Source organism: Erpetoichthys calabaricus, chromosome 13 (assembly GCF_900747795.2).
Source record: "Erpetoichthys calabaricus chromosome 13, fErpCal1.3, whole genome shotgun sequence".
Lineage (NCBI taxonomy): Eukaryota > Metazoa > Chordata > Cladistia > Polypteriformes > Polypteridae > Erpetoichthys > Erpetoichthys calabaricus.
Window position 1 is genome coordinate 73,991,992 of NC_041406.2, and position 21,046 is coordinate 74,013,037.

General features: G+C 40.4%; 1 protein-coding gene across 1 annotated transcript; it reads left to right on the forward strand.

Moving 5' to 3' along the window:
• The first annotated feature begins 192 nt into the window (after positions 1-192).
• acbd7 (acyl-CoA binding domain containing 7) lies at positions 193-17,912 on the forward strand. Its single transcript, XM_028817129.2, has 4 exons — positions 193-340; positions 2,560-2,677; positions 17,191-17,253; positions 17,504-17,912. Exons 1-4 carry the CDS (start codon positions 329-331, stop codon positions 17,575-17,577), a joined length of 267 nt encoding a protein of 88 aa, XP_028672962.1. The 5' UTR covers positions 193-328; the 3' UTR covers positions 17,578-17,912.
• Positions 17,913-21,046: the final 3,134 nt, after the last annotated feature.

The window sequence follows — 21,046 nt, forward strand, 5'->3', positions numbered from 1 at the left end:
CAGTAGTGAAATTCAGCTCATTTTATAGTTTATGTGATTCCATATTTTATGTACACGTTATAAAGTAGTACGCAAGTGTACGCCTCAATGTACACTGTACTGTTAATAATGACTTAAGTCGTAAACGACGCCTCATTTTACTTGAAGGTTGGAGACTACTGAGCAGTTCATATAAATGACGTAGTAAGTCAGTTGCGAGTCCACGCCCATTCGTGACGTTGCTGCCAAGTGTGCTGCTTTCCGTAGCGCCTGGACCAGAATCAGACATCGCAGAAGGAAGGCTAGCTGAGAAAGGAGCAACTTCAGAAGTGTGAGCAACTCATATACTATGACTCTGCAGGTAAAAACCGAAAGATAAAGATAAATAAGGCAATGAGTGCGGTATACATTCTTTCTCTTTTTTTGCTATTTCTGAAGGCTCAATCAATCATTGTGATGTTTAAATAATTTAGTTATGTGCTAAATCATACCAGTTCTCCGCAATGCTGGTTATTTTATGTATTCTAATTGCATCCCGCCATTACACAAAATACAAGCATATGTAATTTACTTAATTTTCTACATGCACAACTGAGCATACATAGTACATAAACTAGGATTGTAAGGGAAATAAAGATGGATTATATCGCTTTTGTGCTGAAAAAAAAACTCACTATAATGGTTTGATCCTTCATTCTGTGGGATGCGCACCATAGAAAAATGGCAATCAGACGGCTCGTTCGAGTCTGTGCTTATAGAGGCTGCGAAGAGCATCACGGTTTTCTTTGATTCTGCTTTACGCGACTTTCGAGGCTGACCGTTTGTAATGGATACGTTGCTGTGGCAAAGGGAGCCAGTTTTACAGGAATGTGTCCTATTCTGGCAACCAGTCCGGGGGCGGCACCTGCTCGGCGCTTTTTCCTGCAGTCTGCATTAACAAAGGATCGAGATTTTATAATTGCACTGCTACCCACTGTGCTGTTCTTATACCGGACTGGCCACCCTCTGCAGCTTTAATTAGATTTAGATCCTGCTGGCCAGGTAGGGATATATCTGTGATATTAACTGGTTTAAAGTTGAGCATCACGATGGTGGTCTTCATGTCAAGGAAGGAAGCCATTGGAAACAATTACACCTGAGATCAAGGCAGAGGTCGCGAATTGCGCCCCCCGGCCTGACAGCTGTACCTTCTTTATCCCGTTAGTTGACTGATCTATGGCAGATGTGCGTTTGCTCCACATTTTCTTTTACCTTTATGCATTTTTTTTTCATGGCTGCAGTTGTTTTTTATGATGTGTTTAAATTATGTGTCTTTGCTAAATATGCAGCATACATATGGTTTAATTACAAATAATGGATTCATGAAGAGAAGTCTAGTTAAAAAAATAGCGACATCACATATACTGTATATGGGAATAGCTACGGAAGAAGAAGTAGAAGGCATGTACGTAGACGTATCTTGCTCAACTGGAAGAATGCCAACGCACCTCTTTTAAGTCAGTGGTTAACTGATGTTATATATTATCTAAAATTGTAAAAAATCAAATTATCACTCAGAGGATCTGTACAAAACTTTTTTAAAACTTGGCAGGATCTAACCAATGACATTTTTTTAAAAAAGCACTTAAATTGAGGAAGTGGATTCTCTCCCCTCTTTTTTATTCTATTTATTTTTATTTATTTACATATGTTTACTATTGTTAAAGTTTTGTTCTGCTGGCCTGGCTCTCTTTCTCATGCGCATGGACATGGATTTGTTTCGAACATAGTTTTGTTAAACTTGACTTGCTTTATGGATTGTTGTTTGATTCTAATAAAATTAATAAAATGTTTTAAAAAAACCCAAAGAAGTAGCACCCAAAGACAATTACCTGGTTGGTTCTGCACTTTTATCAAATTGCTGAAATACATTTTTTAAAGTTTATACAAGCACTGGCCAGGTTACCATAATATTTCCTTCATTCAAGTGTGATTTTTTTCATTCACCTTGGATATAAATTATGATAAATAATAAATATTTACTTTTAATTATAAGTGTGTTTGATTAAAACCACAGCAGATTCTTATTTTACCATTTTCTTGAGAACTAGTTAGTGCCGCCACTTCTTATCTCCAGGAGCCTGGCCACGATCCCTGACCTGGTTACAGTCTCTGTGGACACTGCACATTTGCCCAGTGTCCATGTGTTTCTCTATGGACTCAACTTCCTGACACATCAAAGACGTACCTGCTGGATTAATTGGTGTTTCTAAATTGGTGTACTGTGTGCGTGGGTTGTGATATTGTGTTGTGTATGACTGATATTTTTGACTGACTGCTTTGCCCCTGTTATTATTGGGGTGTGTGATCCTGTACTGGATATGCAGCTTCAGAAAATTCTTGATTATTTTTTCCAAGTTTAAATAAACAATGTTCATTGAAATGTAAAGATGTTCACTTGATGCTCCTTGATACACCCAGTAACTGACTTCCTAGTTTGTTGCTCATCAGCACAGCTTGATGTCATAAGTAGTAGATACATTTTGATAAGGGTTTGCATTTTTAATGTTTTGACTTAATAGTTCATTTTTCCAATTTTAGGCAGAATTTGAGCAGGTGGCCGAGGATGTGAAAAAAGTAAAGACAAGACCTGAAGATGGAGAGCTTCTAGAGCTCTATGGACTTTACAAGCAGGCTACTGTGGGTGATATCAATACAGGTAGGGCTTACTTCTTCCTATTGAATATTTCACACATTTGTTATAGTATATGTTAGCACAGATATGGCTCAGCCTCTTCAACCAAATTTAGACTCAGTGACATAAGTAGTTTTCTTTCTTAGGAATGTATTAATGGAGTCCATGCACTCAAAACAATAAAAGGGGAGGTCTAGCTGACGGAGGATCAGTTATTTACAGTATATACCCATTTTCTTTCCTGCATGTGGTAGCTGTCCAGCTTTGGCTCGCCTTTTCTTGCTATTCAATAGGAGGGTTCCAGTAGCTTCTTCCTGGGAGTCACTGGTGCTGTCTTGGTTTATGTCCTTCATTTTATAGAGTCTTCTAATTGTGATGTCCTGGTGGAGCATCAGGTATAAATGGCAGTAATGTTTTCCTGGCAGTTGTGCTGTTAGGATAGTTATTGGGGTTTTCTCCAAGAGTCTGGTGGCAGACTTCTCTGTGCCTGCTTTTGGCAGAGGACTCTGTGATGTTGTTTGGGGCCTGTGGCTGGACTCTTGGTACAGTGTTTCTTAAAAATGTACCTTTCAGTAGGTCCCAAGGACTAAAACACTCATATAGTGGATAAACATACATACGTTTGCATGTAAAGGGGGATATGAATGTTAAAAATAAATATGTATAGCTGTATTTTACTAATAGAGCCTAGTAGCATACATTAACAAGTGTTCAGCTTCTCTAATAAAATATAGTTTACTCTTTCTGCAATTGCACTGTAGTGGAAATCCCCTTAACACTAGAATTACCAAAGCCTACGAAAAAACTAAATTTGGCCCACCTTTAATCCCTTTGTACCTCTCCGTCAGTGTCTTTTGTCTTGTAAATGTGCCGATCAACACAAGCTGCAAGCAGCCTGCTATAACATCACCCCCCCCCAAGACCACCGCAGAAAGGGCAAGAAGTTCTCCCGGCTCAAGCATTGATTATTTGGGAGTGAAGTGCTGGAGTTTTAGAGGGGAAATAATATATCATTATTTGGAAGACATGCATTTCATGTGTGTTCCGTGTCTACAACAATCTATGTAAACTCATGTTGACATGAACTGTATAATATGTGAAGGCTGAAGTCCAAATGTCAAATAAACACTTTCACAAAAGGTGCAAGTGCAATATGACAGCTTCCGTGGTGCAGCGGTAAGAACTGCAGTCTTGTAATCAAGAGTCCCCCAGTTCGATCCTGACTGCCACGTATATTTACCGTTTTGAGTAGTGAGCTATACAATAAAAACAAACATTTGTTTTGCGTCTGTAACAGGCGGTTTAAATTTATAGTACTTGTAAAAGTTACCTTTTTTTCACTTTTATTCTCTCGGTCATGATCACGATACAAAGATCTGATGCTGTTAGTTTTTATTTGAAACTGGGAATAACTGTAGATGTGTGTGGTGTTTTGAGACAATGGAACTGGAAATTCTCTGATCTGGATGGATAAAAGCTGACACACAAACACTGGTGAATCTGCCTTCTTTGTATCTCACCGTCACTTGATTTTTTTTTTATTCAATTTTATTGAGTGTTCCTGCTCACGCTGAATTAGTATGCACCTTATGGTCCATGATGTCAAAGCCGCACTGACAAAAAAAACAGAGACAAAGGTATATATGATATTTGTAATAACTCATTTTATGACCTGTATAGTACATTTCGGAAAACATTGTGGCACGGATGCAACATTATTCATATTCATTCACATACCTTCTTGCGGTTGTAATAAGTGACCGCGTGTTTTTTTTTCCCCTTATCTTGCTAGTCCCCACATGTTGCTGTATGGTGCTGTTTCTTTAGTACTCCAGGACATGCAGAGGAAAGAATAGTACAGAGAGGTCAGTTCAGCGCTATATGCAATCATCAAATTAAAAAAAATTTTAACAGTTCCCACACACCCAAGGACCATCCTTTCTACATTTATGACATGTGTACCTGTTGCAATGTACACACTTTTCTCTGTGCTGTGGTTCCTATTACATTGAAGGGGCACCTGACACTGACTCAATGTACTTTCCTGGCAAAACGGCAGACTTGGAACAGAAGCTTGTCGATGTTGCATCCTCTTTTTCTTTTTCCATCGCCTTTTCTTGTAAGAAGCAACGACGAAGTTCCTCTGCAAGGTGAGCAAAGAACACTCGTCTTTGGTAGACAGTGAAAGAGTACAACAATGGTGGTGTTGTATCTACTGCCAAATGTGCATTTTTTTATGAGATATTTCCTGTTTCCCATAAGAGCAGAAAAGGGCGACTAGAACATTAGGCTTCCCGAGGTATGGATTGACCCATTGTGTTTTGCATGTTATTGGGCTTAACTACTGTTCAGTGTGTGTTTAGTCGTTACATGTCAGTTTTCATTAGTTTATGTAACAAAAAAGTTTCGAGATTACCTATATGAATACACATGCAGTGTCTGTAGTTTTTTAAAAGGTTTCCACTCTGGTATAAGTGTAAAATTTCCATCCATCCATTATCCAACCCGCTATATCCTAACTACAGGGTCACAGGGGTCTGCTGGAGCCAATCCCAGCCAACACAGGGCGCAAGGCAGGAAACAAACCCCGGGCAGGGAGCCAGCCCACCACAGAGTGTATAATTTATAAACTATATTTTGTTATTGAAGTTGCACACTCATTTATTTACAGTGTTAGGCTTCTTTATTACTAACATGGCTTAATTATGCTCAACATCCATACCTGTGTTTACATGCACACATTCATTTATCCCCAAATCTAATGTTTTTGTCCTGTAGATCCTCTTGAGTAGCTCATTTTCCAAACAGCGCAGTGTGAAGAGTCTGTAGTTCACACCTCCAGCCGCAAGCCTCAGAATGACATCATAGGGCCCTGTAGCTAGAACAGACACAGAGGAGGGTCTGCCACTGGAGGTCTGCAGTCAGATCTATCTCTGGTTTTTCCTCTGGGTTGAGGCATGCCACCATGGAATATGCCTCCTTGTAGCACTCTGCTCCATAGGTCAGGTTCTAGGGACCTCCTTTCTCAGGTATAACCTCTTTTCTTTCTCTTCCCTTTAGTTTATGGTTTTTATCCTTCTTTGGAAAGTGAATCAACTTCATGAATTCAAGTTATCCACTCTGGGTGGGCCACTCCTTGACTATGTTTCAACTCTGACAATGTTGTTTAACATTTACACACTTGTTTCAAGATAGTGCTGTAGGGGTCAGAACCTATCCCGACAGAATGGGACACAAAGCAGGATCCAACTCTGGGAGAAGCATCACTCATAAAAACACCTACATTTACACCCGGTCAGTTGGGGGCTGCTGATCAACCCAATCTGCACATCTTCGGAATGTGGAATAAAACCCATGTACACATAAGGAGAATGTGCAGACTGCAAACAGGTAGTGCCTGGACTGTGGAGTTTAAGAGCAGTACTAACAGCTGCACCACTATGCCACCCTGTATAGCTGTCACACTGACTAATTCTAAGGAGAAAAAGATGCAGCCTGGTTACTTCCAGAGAGCTGATTATATCCTCTACCAGTGTCTATGCAGGATTTTCTCCAGTACTCCAGTTTCCCCTTTACATGTTAAAGTAATATACATTGGTTAACTGGCAACTTGAAATGGGCCTAGTTGTATAGATACAATAAGGAAATACCGCAGACTGATTAAAAAGGTTTAAGCCTCAACATTTATTTCAGAGAATAACATCCTTGCATCATTATGTGGCATGGCATTCAAATCTCCCCAAGGTGATAAGCTTTCATTGCCACTTTCCTGATATTTATTTAAGCAAACCCAGAGGTCTTCGACTGTGATGTGAAAAAATCTGGTGATATCATTGAGCCTCCATGCTTTCGACCTCATTTTAATTTTTTGAAACAGATGGTGACATCAGGGTTGATTTGCAGCCTTCTTTTCAGATTCTCACAAGCTTTTTTCATTTAGTAGTCTTGGAGCCAATTTTTATAATCATTTGATACATAAAAAAGTAAAAAAGGGAAGTTGTTTATTCCTGGAATAGGTTAATATTTCTCCGTAGAACACACCTAAGTGCTGCCTGCTGACTTGGTGTCACCGCCTGTAATAGACAGTCTGTTACAACTTACATGCTGGTTAAATGGATTGGCTTTGCTAAATTGGCCCTTGAGTGTGTGTGTGTGTGTGTGTGTGTGTGTGTGTGTGTGTGTGTGTGTGTGTGTGTGTGTGTGTTCACCCTGCATTGAGCTGACACCTCATCCAAGTGTTGCCCCTGCCTTGTGCCCAGTGATTGCTGGGATATTCTCCAGCTGTCCCATAACCCTGCCCTGGATAAATGGGTTAGGAAGATGGATGGATGGATCTTACAACTTTCTGAATAGATCTTATACACTACTATAATATTTAATGTGTAATACAGCACTCAGCTAGATTTACATATCTAAGAATTCAAAATGTAGAATAAACAGAGTTTCAGGAAATGTACCCTGAGCTGACAGTTTATTAAATATACCACTCCACTTCACATAAATTCTACATAGCAGCTTATAATATGGTATGTGACAGCACATCAGGCAGACCAGTGTTTTTAGCACCAGTTAGTCTTCCACTGAGCATAAGAATAACTAAAACGAGTGGCCTTAGTATCTTAGAATGTGGCATGACAGTTGACGATAGTCATGTGATTCTGGGAACTCACAGATGGCTGTTGTCCTGGGCTTATTATGCACAACCAGTGATGGGCATCCCTGTGGATGAAAGCAATATGTGGATCAAAGGGGTCAAAAGATAATAGTGAGAATCATACAAAAAAACTGACAGGCAGTCACATCTGAACTCAAAATGGGTGTGCAGAATGTAGTCATAGACTGGCTACAAAAAGCTCAAGACTGTGTCTGGTATTAATGTTTTCCAACCCCCTGCTTGCTTCGCTCACCCACCACCTCCCATTCCCCCCTGGGCACGCTATACTCCAGCCACTTTGCGTCTCTGCCACTCGCGTTGTCAAGGGGTGGGGTGCTGAATGCACCCTTAGGAGATGTAGTCTGATCAGCTGTTTTCTTTCTGCTGCTGCTGCTGCCAAACTGCGTGTTCTGCTTGTCGCGCTGTGCGTCGATCATTTAAAAGCATGTACAGCAGCTGTCCTTTTGTCTCACTGGCTTCTCTCGCAGGATGTCAAATTGTCTTCCAAGAAGGTCACATATCGTCTCCTTCCAAGAGAGAAAAGAAAAAAAAAATTGTCCAAGGTGGATAGAGAAGGATCAGAACTGAACTGGTAAGGAGTGTAGAAAGGCTGCTTGGTCAGACAAATCTAAGCCTTTTTTACACCCTGCTGATGGAGGGATGAAAATTTGGTGCAAGCAATACAAGTCCATGGAGCTGTTGTGTTTGGTGTCAACAGTAAAGGCCAGTGGTGGCAGTGTGAAGGTGTAGGGAATGTTTTCCTAGCACACGTTACAGCCCCAGGTACCAACCAAAAAACTTCTGAACACCAAGACATATTTGAACATTGTTGCTAACCCAAGTTAAACCTTTTATGGCAACAGTTTATCCACACTCGGATGGACACACTGGACAATGTCCATTTCACCAGGCATGTTTCATCATGAAAGGCAGCAAGTTTCCTTTGCTCTGGTGGCCTGCACAATCCCTCGATTGCAACCCTATTGAGTATCATTGTTCTGAGATGGCGAGGGCTGTTCACAGCATGACTATATAGCCATCCAATCTGCAGCAACTGCACTTAACTAATTATAACATTAGAATAATGTAGCTCAGCCAAGCCCATCAATCACATTCACCTAAATTGTCCAGAATGACATTGAATTGATTAATTATATTTGTTGTACACTACAAGCATGGCTCAAAAAAGAAAAATAAATCTCAATAGGTGTTCTCAGAATGTAGAATTTATAAAGAAAAAAGATTAACTATTGAAAAACAATATTTACATGGAGATACGCTGTGATCCTGTATGAAAATTGTTTCCATTTCCCTAATTAACGTTCTTTGTTGAACCTAATTATAAGCTTCACAAGTGCTTACCCAGTTGTACCTAACCCCCTGGTGTGAGCAGAAATACTCACTTTCTAATATTAGAAATTGGAATGGAACATTCTTTTATTATTAAAGGAACATATTAAAGGAACAAATGTGTGAGATGTGTACAGTATGTGAGGAAAAAGAAGCCTGTAAAAATACACCATGATAGTCTTTGTGCAGAAATATTTTTATGCAGTGATTGTACATTCAGTATTTATTAATTTGCACGCATTAGTGATTAAAGTAACTTTCTTCAGTTATACATAGATTTTGCTTTCATTTATTTTCTAATGTTAAATGTTACCTGTCAGGCAGGACCCAACATTCAAGGGCTTCATTTTCCTATAAAACTTTGTTCAACTTGCTCTCAGTGAATGTGGTAAGTGTGGTCTAGAATTACCTAGATTGGATGGCTACTGCTCCAAAGGCCCCCTTATCTGCTTGATATTGTTTAGTTTGGGAGATTATTGCAAAAGTTATTAGTAATTACTCTGCCTGATGTCACCATCCTTCTAACGTGTGGATGAACACTACTGGATGGCATTACAACACGTATGTGTAACTCTGCCACTGCCACCAACTAGTGAGGATAGGGGAGGCGATTTTTCGTAATGTGCACTTCATCTCATAAAACCATTACACTTTCACTTTCAAAGGGATCAGTTATTATGTGACTTGCACACTGTACAGCAGCAAAGAATGTATATCTCCATTTCCCAACCAGCTTAATCCAAATTTAGTTGTGACAGTAGTCTCCACACTACTTGGGCACAAGACAGAAACCAAGAGTAAACTGTACAACAATGCATCATGGGGCACACACCTCCACTTCTGGCCTGTTTAAACTCACCAATTAACCTAATGCACACATCTTTGGCATGTTGGTGGAAAACCAGGATGCTCGGGAGAAAAAAAAATCCCAGAGAACATTTCTTAAGAATTCAGAATCCTTTAAATAAATTTCCTTGTATTTGTCCTATCAAATGACCAGCACTCCTCAGTGTGGGTGTCATATAGGGGCTAAACCACTGGACGACAGACTCTGAGATGACCAGTTCAGTCCCTACTATTTACTCCCTGTGTGATCCTCAGCAAGCCACTTAATTTGCAAGTGCCATGTGAACACTTGCAGGACTAAACTTACTAATGCTAGTCAAAGGTACAGCAATCATGGTCAGAGCCTGCATCAGCTGGTGTTAGATAACATCCCAGCAGGGAAACCAATATGGACCTGTCCCAGCAGAGATGCCAGGAAGGTTAAGATAGTCCCACAAACTATTATACCATGGATGTGAATATAATGGAATGGTATGCAAGTGTATACATTCCCCACCCTTGTAGCTACTGGTAATAAGAGGCTATCATTGAAGGCCCCTGTAGGGATGTGTAGCCTTTTTGGTATAAGTGGGCCAGCAGTCTAGCAGGGAAGGACCTCCAGAAAGAGTTTGATGGAGATAGCCCCGGGGATTCTGTAAGGCTTTGCCTGCCAGGAAGCGTTTAATACGAGACCAGAAGGGACCTCAAAAGTACCGTATGCTGGGATTGGATTTAAAAAAAAGGTCACTGGCTATTGGTCAGTGATCTTCAAGTTGGAAGGAAGAGCATAAGCACGTATTTGACTGTCTTATGTTGATGCATGTGTATATGTATGTATTGCCATGGTATTTATTATTAAATTTCTAATTTAATTTATCTCCTGTACCCTTAAGAGAATTTAAACAGGTCCATTAAAGAATGGATGGATGGATGAATGCTTTGTTTCTTACCTGTAATATATACTTCATAGAATGGATGACTGAATATTTTTATAGATGTAAATCTGTGTCGTACCCTGCACCTAACTACCATGAAAGATGCCATAAACAATTGCATTTAATTTAACTTGTCATTTGTTGTACTTTGTTTTGGGTAGGGTGACATAATATATCCAGTGCCCTGGGTTTGCATCCTCCACACAGTCACTGTGTGTTTACAGTCTGCATGCTCTCCTTGTGTCTTCATGGGTTTTCCTCCCACATATCCATATACATGTACTGACTGGTAGTTAGAAAAATTACCCTGCGGTGGACTTGGCTGTCTGTTCAGGGCTTGTGTCTGCCTTGTGCCCAACGCGAGGATGACAACCCTGAGCCTGATTTGGACTAATGTAATGATATGTTGTTTTGGATAAATAAACCCAAAAAACAGAGTACTTCTGAGTGGTCTTTTAGGAATACTAAAGGAAATGGAACCTGCTCCTAGAATAAGTGCTGTTCATTTTTTACACTGCATAAGCCATCTATTCATTCTTCCTCAATTTTTATCTATTTCCTGTGCTAAAATACTGAGGGAAGTACCCAAGTCACGTCAATAAGGGTTGGAACTTCATCTACATTCTAGTACACCTTTCACTTTATTTTTCCCCAAAAACAAAGAGATACTAAAGTGAGTATCTGCGTAAAGCATGCATATTTCAAGTACTGACTGATGGCCAATCAGTGACTCTAACATCACCACAGCCTTCTTGAACCATTCCCAGGTTAGACAAAATTCTACATACAGTCACAGACTTTTGAAGCTGGTTCTGGGAAGCCTGTTGTGCTACAGGAAATCTGCTGTTATTATTGTCACATGTACAGAGAACAGTGTAATTCTTATTTGGATGTGCATAATCAACATACAGTAAGTCTCCACTCACTGATTTGATAAATAAGAATGAATAACCAGTTTATTTAATATAATATTCATTTCAACGGCAAGTATTACCCACAGAAAGAAGGCATGCCGATGGGATCACCGTTATCTGGACTCCTAGCTGAACTGGTAATGCAACGATTTGAAAACATAGCTTTATCCCAGATTACACCCAAAATTTGGATACGCTATGTAGACGACACATTCGTCATATTAAGAAAGAACCAGCTGAATGAGTTCTTCAATCATATTAACACAATATTCCCTGCAATCCAGTTCACAATGGAAAAAGAAAACAATCGACACATCAATTTCCTGGACATTTACATCAAAAGAAATAGTGACGCCACCCTGACCACAAGTGTTTACCGCAAACAATGCTACGCAGACAAGATCCTACACTACGCCAGCAACCACCCGGTATCTCATAAACGGAGCTGCGTGAAAACCCTATTTAAACGAGTCCACACGCATTGTAATACCAAGGAAACAAAAATTAATGAGAGACGCTATCTGTTTCAACTTTTCACCTCGAACGGATACTCAAAATCATTCATTAATCGGAGTCTACACAGCAGACGCCAAAGAAATCAGCATACAATCGACGTAAATCAGAACCCCCACCCCACCTGGCATTCACTCCCATATCACCATAATGTGTCAGAAGGCACGGCACGCACCCTGACCAAGTGGTGCATCAAAATAGCACATAAACCCACCAACAATCTGCGCATGGTCCTGTTTAATGCTAAAAACAAGAAATCGACAGCCGAAACACGAAACGCAGTTTATAGTATTCCATGCAATTCTTGCTCAGCTGTATACATAGGACAAACGTCAAAAAAAATCTCAACACGTGTACAGGAACATCGCAACGCTGTCAGAAGAAAGGACGCACTATCTTTGATATATGCACATACTAAATCGACAGAACACACATTCAACTGGGACAACGTAAAAGTAAAATTTAAGGCCAGTACAAAAAGCGCCAGAGAGTTGGCCGAGTCTTGGCTATCAGATGAAAACGCCATCAACAGACACTTGGACATAAACCCAGCATATGCCAACTTAAGAAGGACATATGCACTTTAATTAAACGATACACCCCCCCCCCCCTTGATCATACTGACTTAGTCACCGCCACCCCCCCCATCCCCCCCCCAATACTGAATGTGTTGCTATATATTGCCTTTGATTCTTGTAAGTCTAAGCATTATCCTCTGATGAAGACCCCTGATAGGGGTTGAAAGCTCAGGAATAAAACTATTTTATGATACGTGATTCGTTTTTTCTCCCTTTGTGGATCTCCAACTGCAAATATGCAAACCGTATCACAGACCTTCTCTTCCATATATAAATCAGTATATAAAACAAAGCTTGCATCCACCATGAAAACTCCAAATTATTAAGCTTAACTTTCTCCATATATTTACACCTTTGGACAACCGCCAATGCCTCTTAAACATCTTAGATTCACAGGTGACGATTTGAGTAGTGGACTCCAATTTCCACTAAGGCTCTGCTTCGCAATGACAATTAATAAGTCTCAGGAACAGACCCTACAAAAGGTTGGCATTGATTTGAGGCAAGATTGCTTTTCACATGGCCAACTGTACATTGCATACTCAAGAGTATGCTCAGCGCACAGCTTGGTCATATTACAACCAGAGGGCCGAACTGACAACGTGGTATACAAAGAGATCCTTAACAAATAATTATTGGTATATTTTCCCTCAGTTTAAAAATGTTTACTTTTCTTCTTAATAAAAATTTTAAAGCAGTACTTCGCCACTGCGAAGTGCGAGTATTTTGCTAGTTATAAATATATTTCTAGTTTACAGTGAGGTAATTGTACTTGTAAGTTTAAAACAGTTCTACAAGGAGCACTTGATGGGACTGATGAGTACGTTTACAGTTCTTGGGATGAAACTGTTTCTGAACCGCGAGGTCCATACAGGAAAGGCTCTTAAGCTTTTGCCGTATGAGAGCAGTTCAATAGACAGCATGGCTGAGGCAGCGTGTGCTTGATGCCGTATACCGATAATTCTCTTTCCAATCAGCTGCTGTAGAGCTATATGATTCCATACTCAGATACAGTGATATAAATACTGGAAAAGGAAAAAGAACGATCTGCTGTGGCAACCGCTAATGGGAGCAGCTGAAAGAAGAAGAAGAAGGTGTAGTGAGAGTAACAACGCTAAAGCAGCTATGGTATTTGGAATAGTTTGGCCATTCCGTGGACCATTATATTGTTACAGGTTAATTAGAATCAGATGCCTTAAACTAATAAACAATATGCGGTTAATTTCAGTATATTCATAAAGCCGCGTCAGGGATGTGCATCTAAAAAAGAAAGGGAAACCACACTGGAACAAAAGCACTGCTTTGACGCTGGGTGCTGCCAGTTTGCAAAACCAAGCGGAGAACTTGTGTACGCCTGGGTTTTCACTAGCTTGAAAATTTGCGTGGCTTTACGCAAAGTTTAGGTTTTATACATCTCGATTTGAGCGTGGAAATGGGCTTACGCAACATTTTTGTGCGTACGCACCATTTATACATGAGGCCCCAGGTCTTCACAATGTGGGAGAGGTGCTGGCAAGTGCAATTCCTACTCCAGCTCTCATCCCAATCACCTCAGTTGGTCACTGCCAGAACTTGCTTGGAGCTGGACATCCATTATCCTGCCACTTATTATCCTTCGGTCCAGCAGGATCCTTGGAGCACTCAGTCACTCCTACTCCTACTGATTGTCCAACAGAAGTACCAATAGGCAATATGCACACAGCAGTGCTGATGTACTTCCGGTGAAATCGGAGCCAGCTCCATCACTTCCATCATCCTTACTGCAGTTGTGATTTTTGTTTAGTGGCAAGAATGTCTGAGAAAAAGAAGTTTAAGCTTCAGCTTTAGAAAGCTCTACAGCTGATCACTGTCATGAACCTTTACGTCAACCTTCCAGTAAGTACAACAAGGTACGTAGTTTTCATACATTGCCCTTTGATGCAGAAACCTGATCTACAGTAAATAGATCACTGCTTACTGGAGAGAGAGCTTTACTGCTAGTCCCCCATACCCAAGTTTGTAGCCAGCATTTTATAAAAGAGGATTTTTGCGAGCCAGGGTCTAAGGCAGGGCAGCGACGATTGAAGAAGGGACTGGTTCCTGCATTGTTTAAGTGAAACAATTTCTCCATTCCACTTTCAAGACCGGCAGGTTGAGAAGGGAGAAAGTGACTGACTGAGGATGACACACTGGGTGAGGAGGAGGATGATAAAATCCTCGATGATCATGACTACGTTTTGGCTCCAGATCCAGCAGTTGTTGACCTAACACTTGATGAAAACATGTCTCCCAGAGAGGAGATTCTCCAGCGAAGAAAACAAATTGAGTCCCTTACAATGAAGCAGCGGTTTGGCATTTACCATTTTGCTGACTCAGACAGAGACATTCACTTTTTTGCAAGGTAAGATGTCCAGCACACTCATGTTATGATGTACTGTAACATCAGTGCTGAACCCCACAATGGCTGGATTCTCTGCTCTTTACATGGCTCTTTGAGGTGGCTCGCTATCCTTAAAAGGACTGCTTGCCTTTTGCCACACTAGTTGGAAAAAGCATGTGCAACTGTGCAGAGTTGCCGGTTTTATAGGCACTCCTGCTATTGATAATGTAATGCCAGCTCATTCTTTTGCTGACTCATCCCTGGCTGATATAACTTGTCCAGCACCATTGCAGTATTAAGCTTACATATATTTTCACCTGTCCCTGAATAAAATTTAATGACTAATTATTGAAATTGTTTCTAATGTAATCACATATTTTGTCCCATGTAAGTTCAAGTTTTTAAAACGTCCGGATCTTACGTTCATAATTGTGAATGTAGCTTGAAATGCATACAGTAGTTTGAAGTGCAGCAGTTGGCTGATGTGGAATCTGGAAGAGAGTTTGCATATTGCCTATTTCACCATTGCACATTGTCAAAGCTTTGCAGCAGCACGCACCTGCATCCACAGAGCCTGAGCACAGTTTATATACTAAAAACTCTGCACCACCACGGACTTCAATGTGCTTCACCACACCCATGTGTCCAATTTATGTGTCTTTAAGATTGGGATGGAATGTCTATGGGAGTGGGAGAAAGTGGGTGGGAGCAGGTCAGTACAGGATGGAATGTTGTTGGGAGTGGGACCAAAAATTATTACTGTGCAGACCTCTAACTGCAGACTGGTCCATTGTGTGTGTGAGTAGGATACGGAAACTGTCGTCTTTGCCTCAAAAATTTAATAACATAGTTTACAAATTTTATCAGCTATTAAGTATGGTGGTATGTTAAATAAAAACTTGTGTATTTAAACTTCAATCTCTCTTATTGTACATTGGAAAAGAGCAGTATTTTATAAATGAGGGTGTTATTACCTTATAATTGGATAGCAGAAGGTACTACAGTGATAAATTCTACAATATAATAAAACACTAAAGTCTGTGTGTGTCCTGTCCTTTAGAGGAATATGATTGGTCGGTTTAGCATTGGGGTCGCAATCGAAAAGAGGAAGTGCGAGTATTAGACACACGAGGAAGAGAAACAATATAGGAGGCACACAGAGAGTCGCTTTCAAAGACAGCAGGTATAAAAGCGGACAGGAGGTGAGAAAGGTTCCTCGAAAATAATGGCAGAGAAGGCTTTATGGGAACGTGCACAAGAAATGGAATCCCAGTGAAGAGAGACTCAGACACACACAAATACAGAAGAAAGGCTATGAAGGTACAGTACATGTACTGCAAGGGATAGAGTAAATTAAAAATATTTGCTATTACTTGTCTTCAGCGGGTAGTGTGGCTAGTACAAAATAAATGAGTAGCCCACCCTTGCAGTGCACACCATTCTTGGGCAAGAAACACAACAAAGACATAATTGATGATGTTGATGAAACATAACAAAGATGAAACTGAACCCTGCTAAAGTCTCCTGGAGAGATAAAAAAAATAAATTTCTATGACCACTCCCTACCAACAGAAGCCTGTGGAGGAGTTGAAATGTTCCTTATGTAATAGTGAGGGTGTGAAAGGAGCTGGTAAGCCGTAACTGTGTAGTGACCCACGTTGCTGATCAGTCTGGCTAGCTTTCCTGTTCTTCTTGTTCATGGCGGCCTCTCTATTGCCTGAGCTGACCTGCACCAGCAGAGGTGTTATCTTACTGAAATCTGTTGTGCCAATGATGGTGACAAGGACAGTGTCCAGGTGCTCAAATACCACTGGTGTCATACAAATTCAAATCAACTCAAACACTTACTCGTTATTATTAAGAGCCCAGGCCATTTCTCTCATGTACTCGTTGATATTTCAGTCACAGTCTGAAAGGCTTATGTTCCTTCTTTCCACTTTCTCCCCAAATGCGCTGCGTCAGCACAAAATAGCAGAACAACTTCTGCAGCATCATTTCCCTCCCTGCAAATGTCAGCTAAAATTAAAATCAGCGTAAGGCACCTGTGCCAGTAAGCAGCAGCTACATCTCATGGCGTTCTGACAGGCACCTTCACCGAGTCATCCCATTGTCATTTTCATGTGTGATGGGCCAATTTGTTTGATGACTTAATCCTACCCTTTCATCCATTATGCTTAATTTCAATTGTATTATATCGCATAAACTATTTTATCTTGCAAATTAGTTTTTCAAATTTAAGCCTGGAACTTGCTGTTGCCTATCTGGACAGTTTTGTAATTGCATGTGCAGTTTTTTTGTAAACCTGGTGCTGCTCCATGTTGTGAAATGCCTTTTTAAAAAGAAATAACTAAACACACATGAAAACACCCACCCACAAGCCCTGTTCATTTTTAAATCTTGTTTTTTCAGAAAAGCCTGGCATGTTGGATATGAAAGGAAAAGCAAAATGGGAAGCCTGGGAATCCAAAAAAGGTGATGATGCATGAGCACTTGTTTAGTTCAGATTTCGACAGGCTAGCAGGCAAATCAAAGCGCTGTTTTAAAATTCTACACTTAAAGGAATTCTTTGCTTTGTTGTTCTGGTCTTTTTTTTTACATAAAATTTGTAAGACATGAAAGATAGTAATTAGAAAGCAGAAATAAGATGTTAACTCATTAACTCATTAAGATGTTGATTAAGATATTGAACCTGTTTGTTGACTGTGCAATTGTTGATTTACAGGGATGTCTAAAGAAGATGCTATGAAAGCATACATCGCATATGCGAAAGAAATCATCAGTAAGTACGGGCTGTGAAGTGACAATCACACCGACTGCATGTAGAATAGAACAGCCTCTACAGCCCGTACAGGAAGGCTTGATAAACTGTACGTTAGGTATGTCCACAAAACAAGGATTTCTTGAATAACAATAATAAAAGCTTTAGAGATGTTAGCCTTCAGTATACATACAGGGAATGGAGGAGTACATTAATACTGGAAGAGAGTGTTTCAGTGACTGCTGATGGTGTTGTTAGCAGTCATTTATCTTACTTATCTTAATATGCAAAAACATAACGGGGGTTTACAAAACTAATGTCAAGAAAGAAATATGGTACTTGTAAAAGATAATAAATATCTTCTAAAATATAATGTGTACAGTTGTATTTATTGTTTGATTCCACATATGTTCCAAAACTATATACAGTATGTGTGAGTGTGTGTGTGTGTGTATATATATATATATATATATATATATATATATATATATATATATATACAGTCATATGAAAAAGTTTGGGAACCCCTCTCAGCCTGCATAATAATTGACTCTACTTTCAACAAAAAAGATAACAGTGGTATGTCTTTCATTTCCTAGAAACATCTAAGTACTGGGGTGTTTTCCGAACAAAGATTTTTAGTGAAGCAGTATTTAGTTGTATGAAGTGAAATCAAATGTGAAAAAGTGGCTGTGCAAAAATTTGGGTCCCTTTGTAATTTTGCTGATTTGAATGCATGTAACTGCTCAATGCTGATTACTTACAACACCAAATTGGTTGGACTAGCTCGTTAAGCCTTGAACTTCATAGACAGGTGTGTCCAATCATGAGAAAAGGTATTTAAGGTGGTCAATTGCAAGTTGTGCTTCCCTTTGACTCTCCTCTGAAGAGTGACAGTATGGGATCCTCAAAGCAACTCTCAAAAGATCTGAAAACAAAGATTGTTGAGTATCAAGGTTTAGGGGAAGGCTACAAAAAGTTATCTCAGAGGTTTAAACTGTCAGTTTCAACTGTAAGGAATGTAATCAGGAAATGGAAGGCCACAGGCACAGTTGCTGTTAAACCCAGCAGGTCTGGCAGGCCAAGAAAAATATAAGAGCGGCATATGCACAGGATTGTGAGAATGGTTACAGACAACCCACAGATCACCTCCAAAGACCTGCAAGAACATCTTGTTGCAGATGGTGTATCTGTACATCGTTCTACAATTTAGCGCAATTTGCACAAAGAACATCTGTATGGCAGGGTGATGAGAAAGAAGCCCTTTCTGCACTCACGCCACAAACAGAGTCGCTTGTTGTATGCAAATGCTCATTTAGACAAGCCAGATTCAATTTGGAACAAAGTGCTTTGGACTGATGAGACAAAATTGAGTTATTTGGTCATAACAAAAAGCGCTTTGCATGGCAGAAGAGGAACAAACAAAGAAAAACACCTGCTACCTACTTTTAAATTTGGTGGAGGTTTTGTCATGCCGTGGGGCTGTATGGCTAGTTCAGAGACTGGGGCCCTTGTTAAAGTCGAGGGTCGGATGAATTCAACCCAATATCAAATTCTTCAGGGTAATGTTCAAGCATCAGTCACAAAATTGAAGTTACGCAGGGGTTAGATATTCCATCAAGACAATGACCCAAAACAAAGTTTGAAATCTACAAAGGCATCCATGCAGAGGGAGAAGTACAATGTTCTGGAATGGCCGTCACAGTCCCCTGATTTTTTGTCCATGCTCGGCAGCCATCAAATTTAACTGAACTGGAGAGATTTTGTATAGAAGAATGGTCACAAATACCTCCATCCAGAATCCAGACACTCATCAAAGGCTATAGGAGGCGTCCAGAGGCTGTTATATTTAAAAAAGGAGTATTGATGTAATATCTCTATTGGGGTGCCCACATTTATGCACCTGTCTAATTTTGTTATGATGCATATTGCATATTTTCTGTTAATCTAATAAACTTAATGTCACTGCTGAAATACTACTGTTTCCATAAGGCATGTCATATGTTAAAAGGAAGTTGCTACTTTGAAAGCTCAGCCAATGATAAACAAAAATCCAAAGAATTAAGAGGGGTTCCCAACTTTTTCATATGACTATATATTGTGGAGCTCGGCCTGGACACAGACAGGTGGACACCGATGGTTCACCCAACACACGTTTATTGTACATTCTATTATTTACAAATAAGTGACACACACAACCCCAAAACACCCCAAAGTCCAGGCCTCACAATGCCTCTTCCTCTCTTCAGGCCGCCTCCTTTCCTCTCCTCCCAAGCTCCGTCCTTCTCCACTCCCAACTCAAGCCATTGAATGGAGGGAGGTGGCCCCTTTTATAATCACCCGGATGTGCTCCAAGTGCCTCCCGATTAACCTCCGCCGGCACTCCCCAGTGTGGCGGAAGTGCCAGCTGTGCACTCGGAAGCACTCCGGGTGTCCCTGGTTGTCTTCCCCCCAGCACTTCTGGGTGTGGTGGAAGTGCTTAGGACTAGGGCTCTACAAGCATTGGAGTGCCCCCTGGTGGTGACCACGGGCCCCTATAGGGTTGAGCTTCCAAGCTCAGTTCCCGTGGTCCCCAAAGCCACTAGGGCAGTCGCCCCCTCATGATCTGGAGGAGGCGTAATCCCTTCTCTGGTCCTTCCGGGCATTACAACAAATTTCTTTACAACGAAATTTTCATTGCAACGAAGTATTTTTATGGTCCCGACAGTTTCCCCATATGATACGAGTCTATAGAAATCTTGTTACTCCGAAATACATTCAGCAGATACTTTCATTACAACGAAGTGCCCAAAAGACTTTGAAATGCCTGAATGAATCGTCCACAGAGCAGTTAATTCTGTGGTTGCAGCTCAGTTGTGTACAACGATCCCCCAAACAGAAACACTGTCAATATTTTTTTCTTTTTCAAACTTTGCTCATACTGGTTTTTATTTTCGTGATTTTCAGTGATACCTTTTGCTTATTGCTCGTCAACATTTGAAAAACATCCATTGGAAATTTAACTCAGTGTCACCCTCCTACAGAAACGGCACAAAAAAATGACAACAGTTCACATTAGAAAAAAAAAACCTTTACATTTTTGCGGCTCTCAATTCCAGCAAAAAGAAAAAAGACGTTGCCAGTAATTCGGAATTTCACCATCAACACGGTCAACTTTCTTGAAAGACCAAGCAAAAAAAGAAGAAAAATCTGAGGATGCAAACGTATGTGAACTGCTGCATTTGAAAAAGCAGTTTTTATGTGGTTCAGTGATGCTGGTATAAGAAACATTCCTATTAATGCGGCACTCATTCAAGAAAATGTGAGGTTTTCAAACACTCCCTCTACTGGACAACACGCCGAAGAGCGTCCCGAAGTGCGATCACGGTGTCTGTGGAAGACTGTTTATCTGTTGCCGGGGCAACACCAGGCTCGCAGCTCTACTGCAGCTCTTCACCGAAGCAAACAGAAAAGATCTTGATGGGTGATACAAGGAACATTATAAATGCGCAGGGCACAGTACTACTT

Excerpts from the sequence above, each read along its gene's own strand:
- acbd7 (XM_028817129.2), top strand. Across the intron at positions 2,678-17,190 it reads TGTGGGTGATATCAATACAG|AAAAGCCTGGCATGTTGGAT; the intron begins GTAGGGCTTACT and ends TTGTTTTTTCAG. Across the intron at positions 17,254-17,503 it reads AGCCTGGGAATCCAAAAAAG|GGATGTCTAAAGAAGATGCT; the intron begins GTGATGATGCAT and ends GTTGATTTACAG.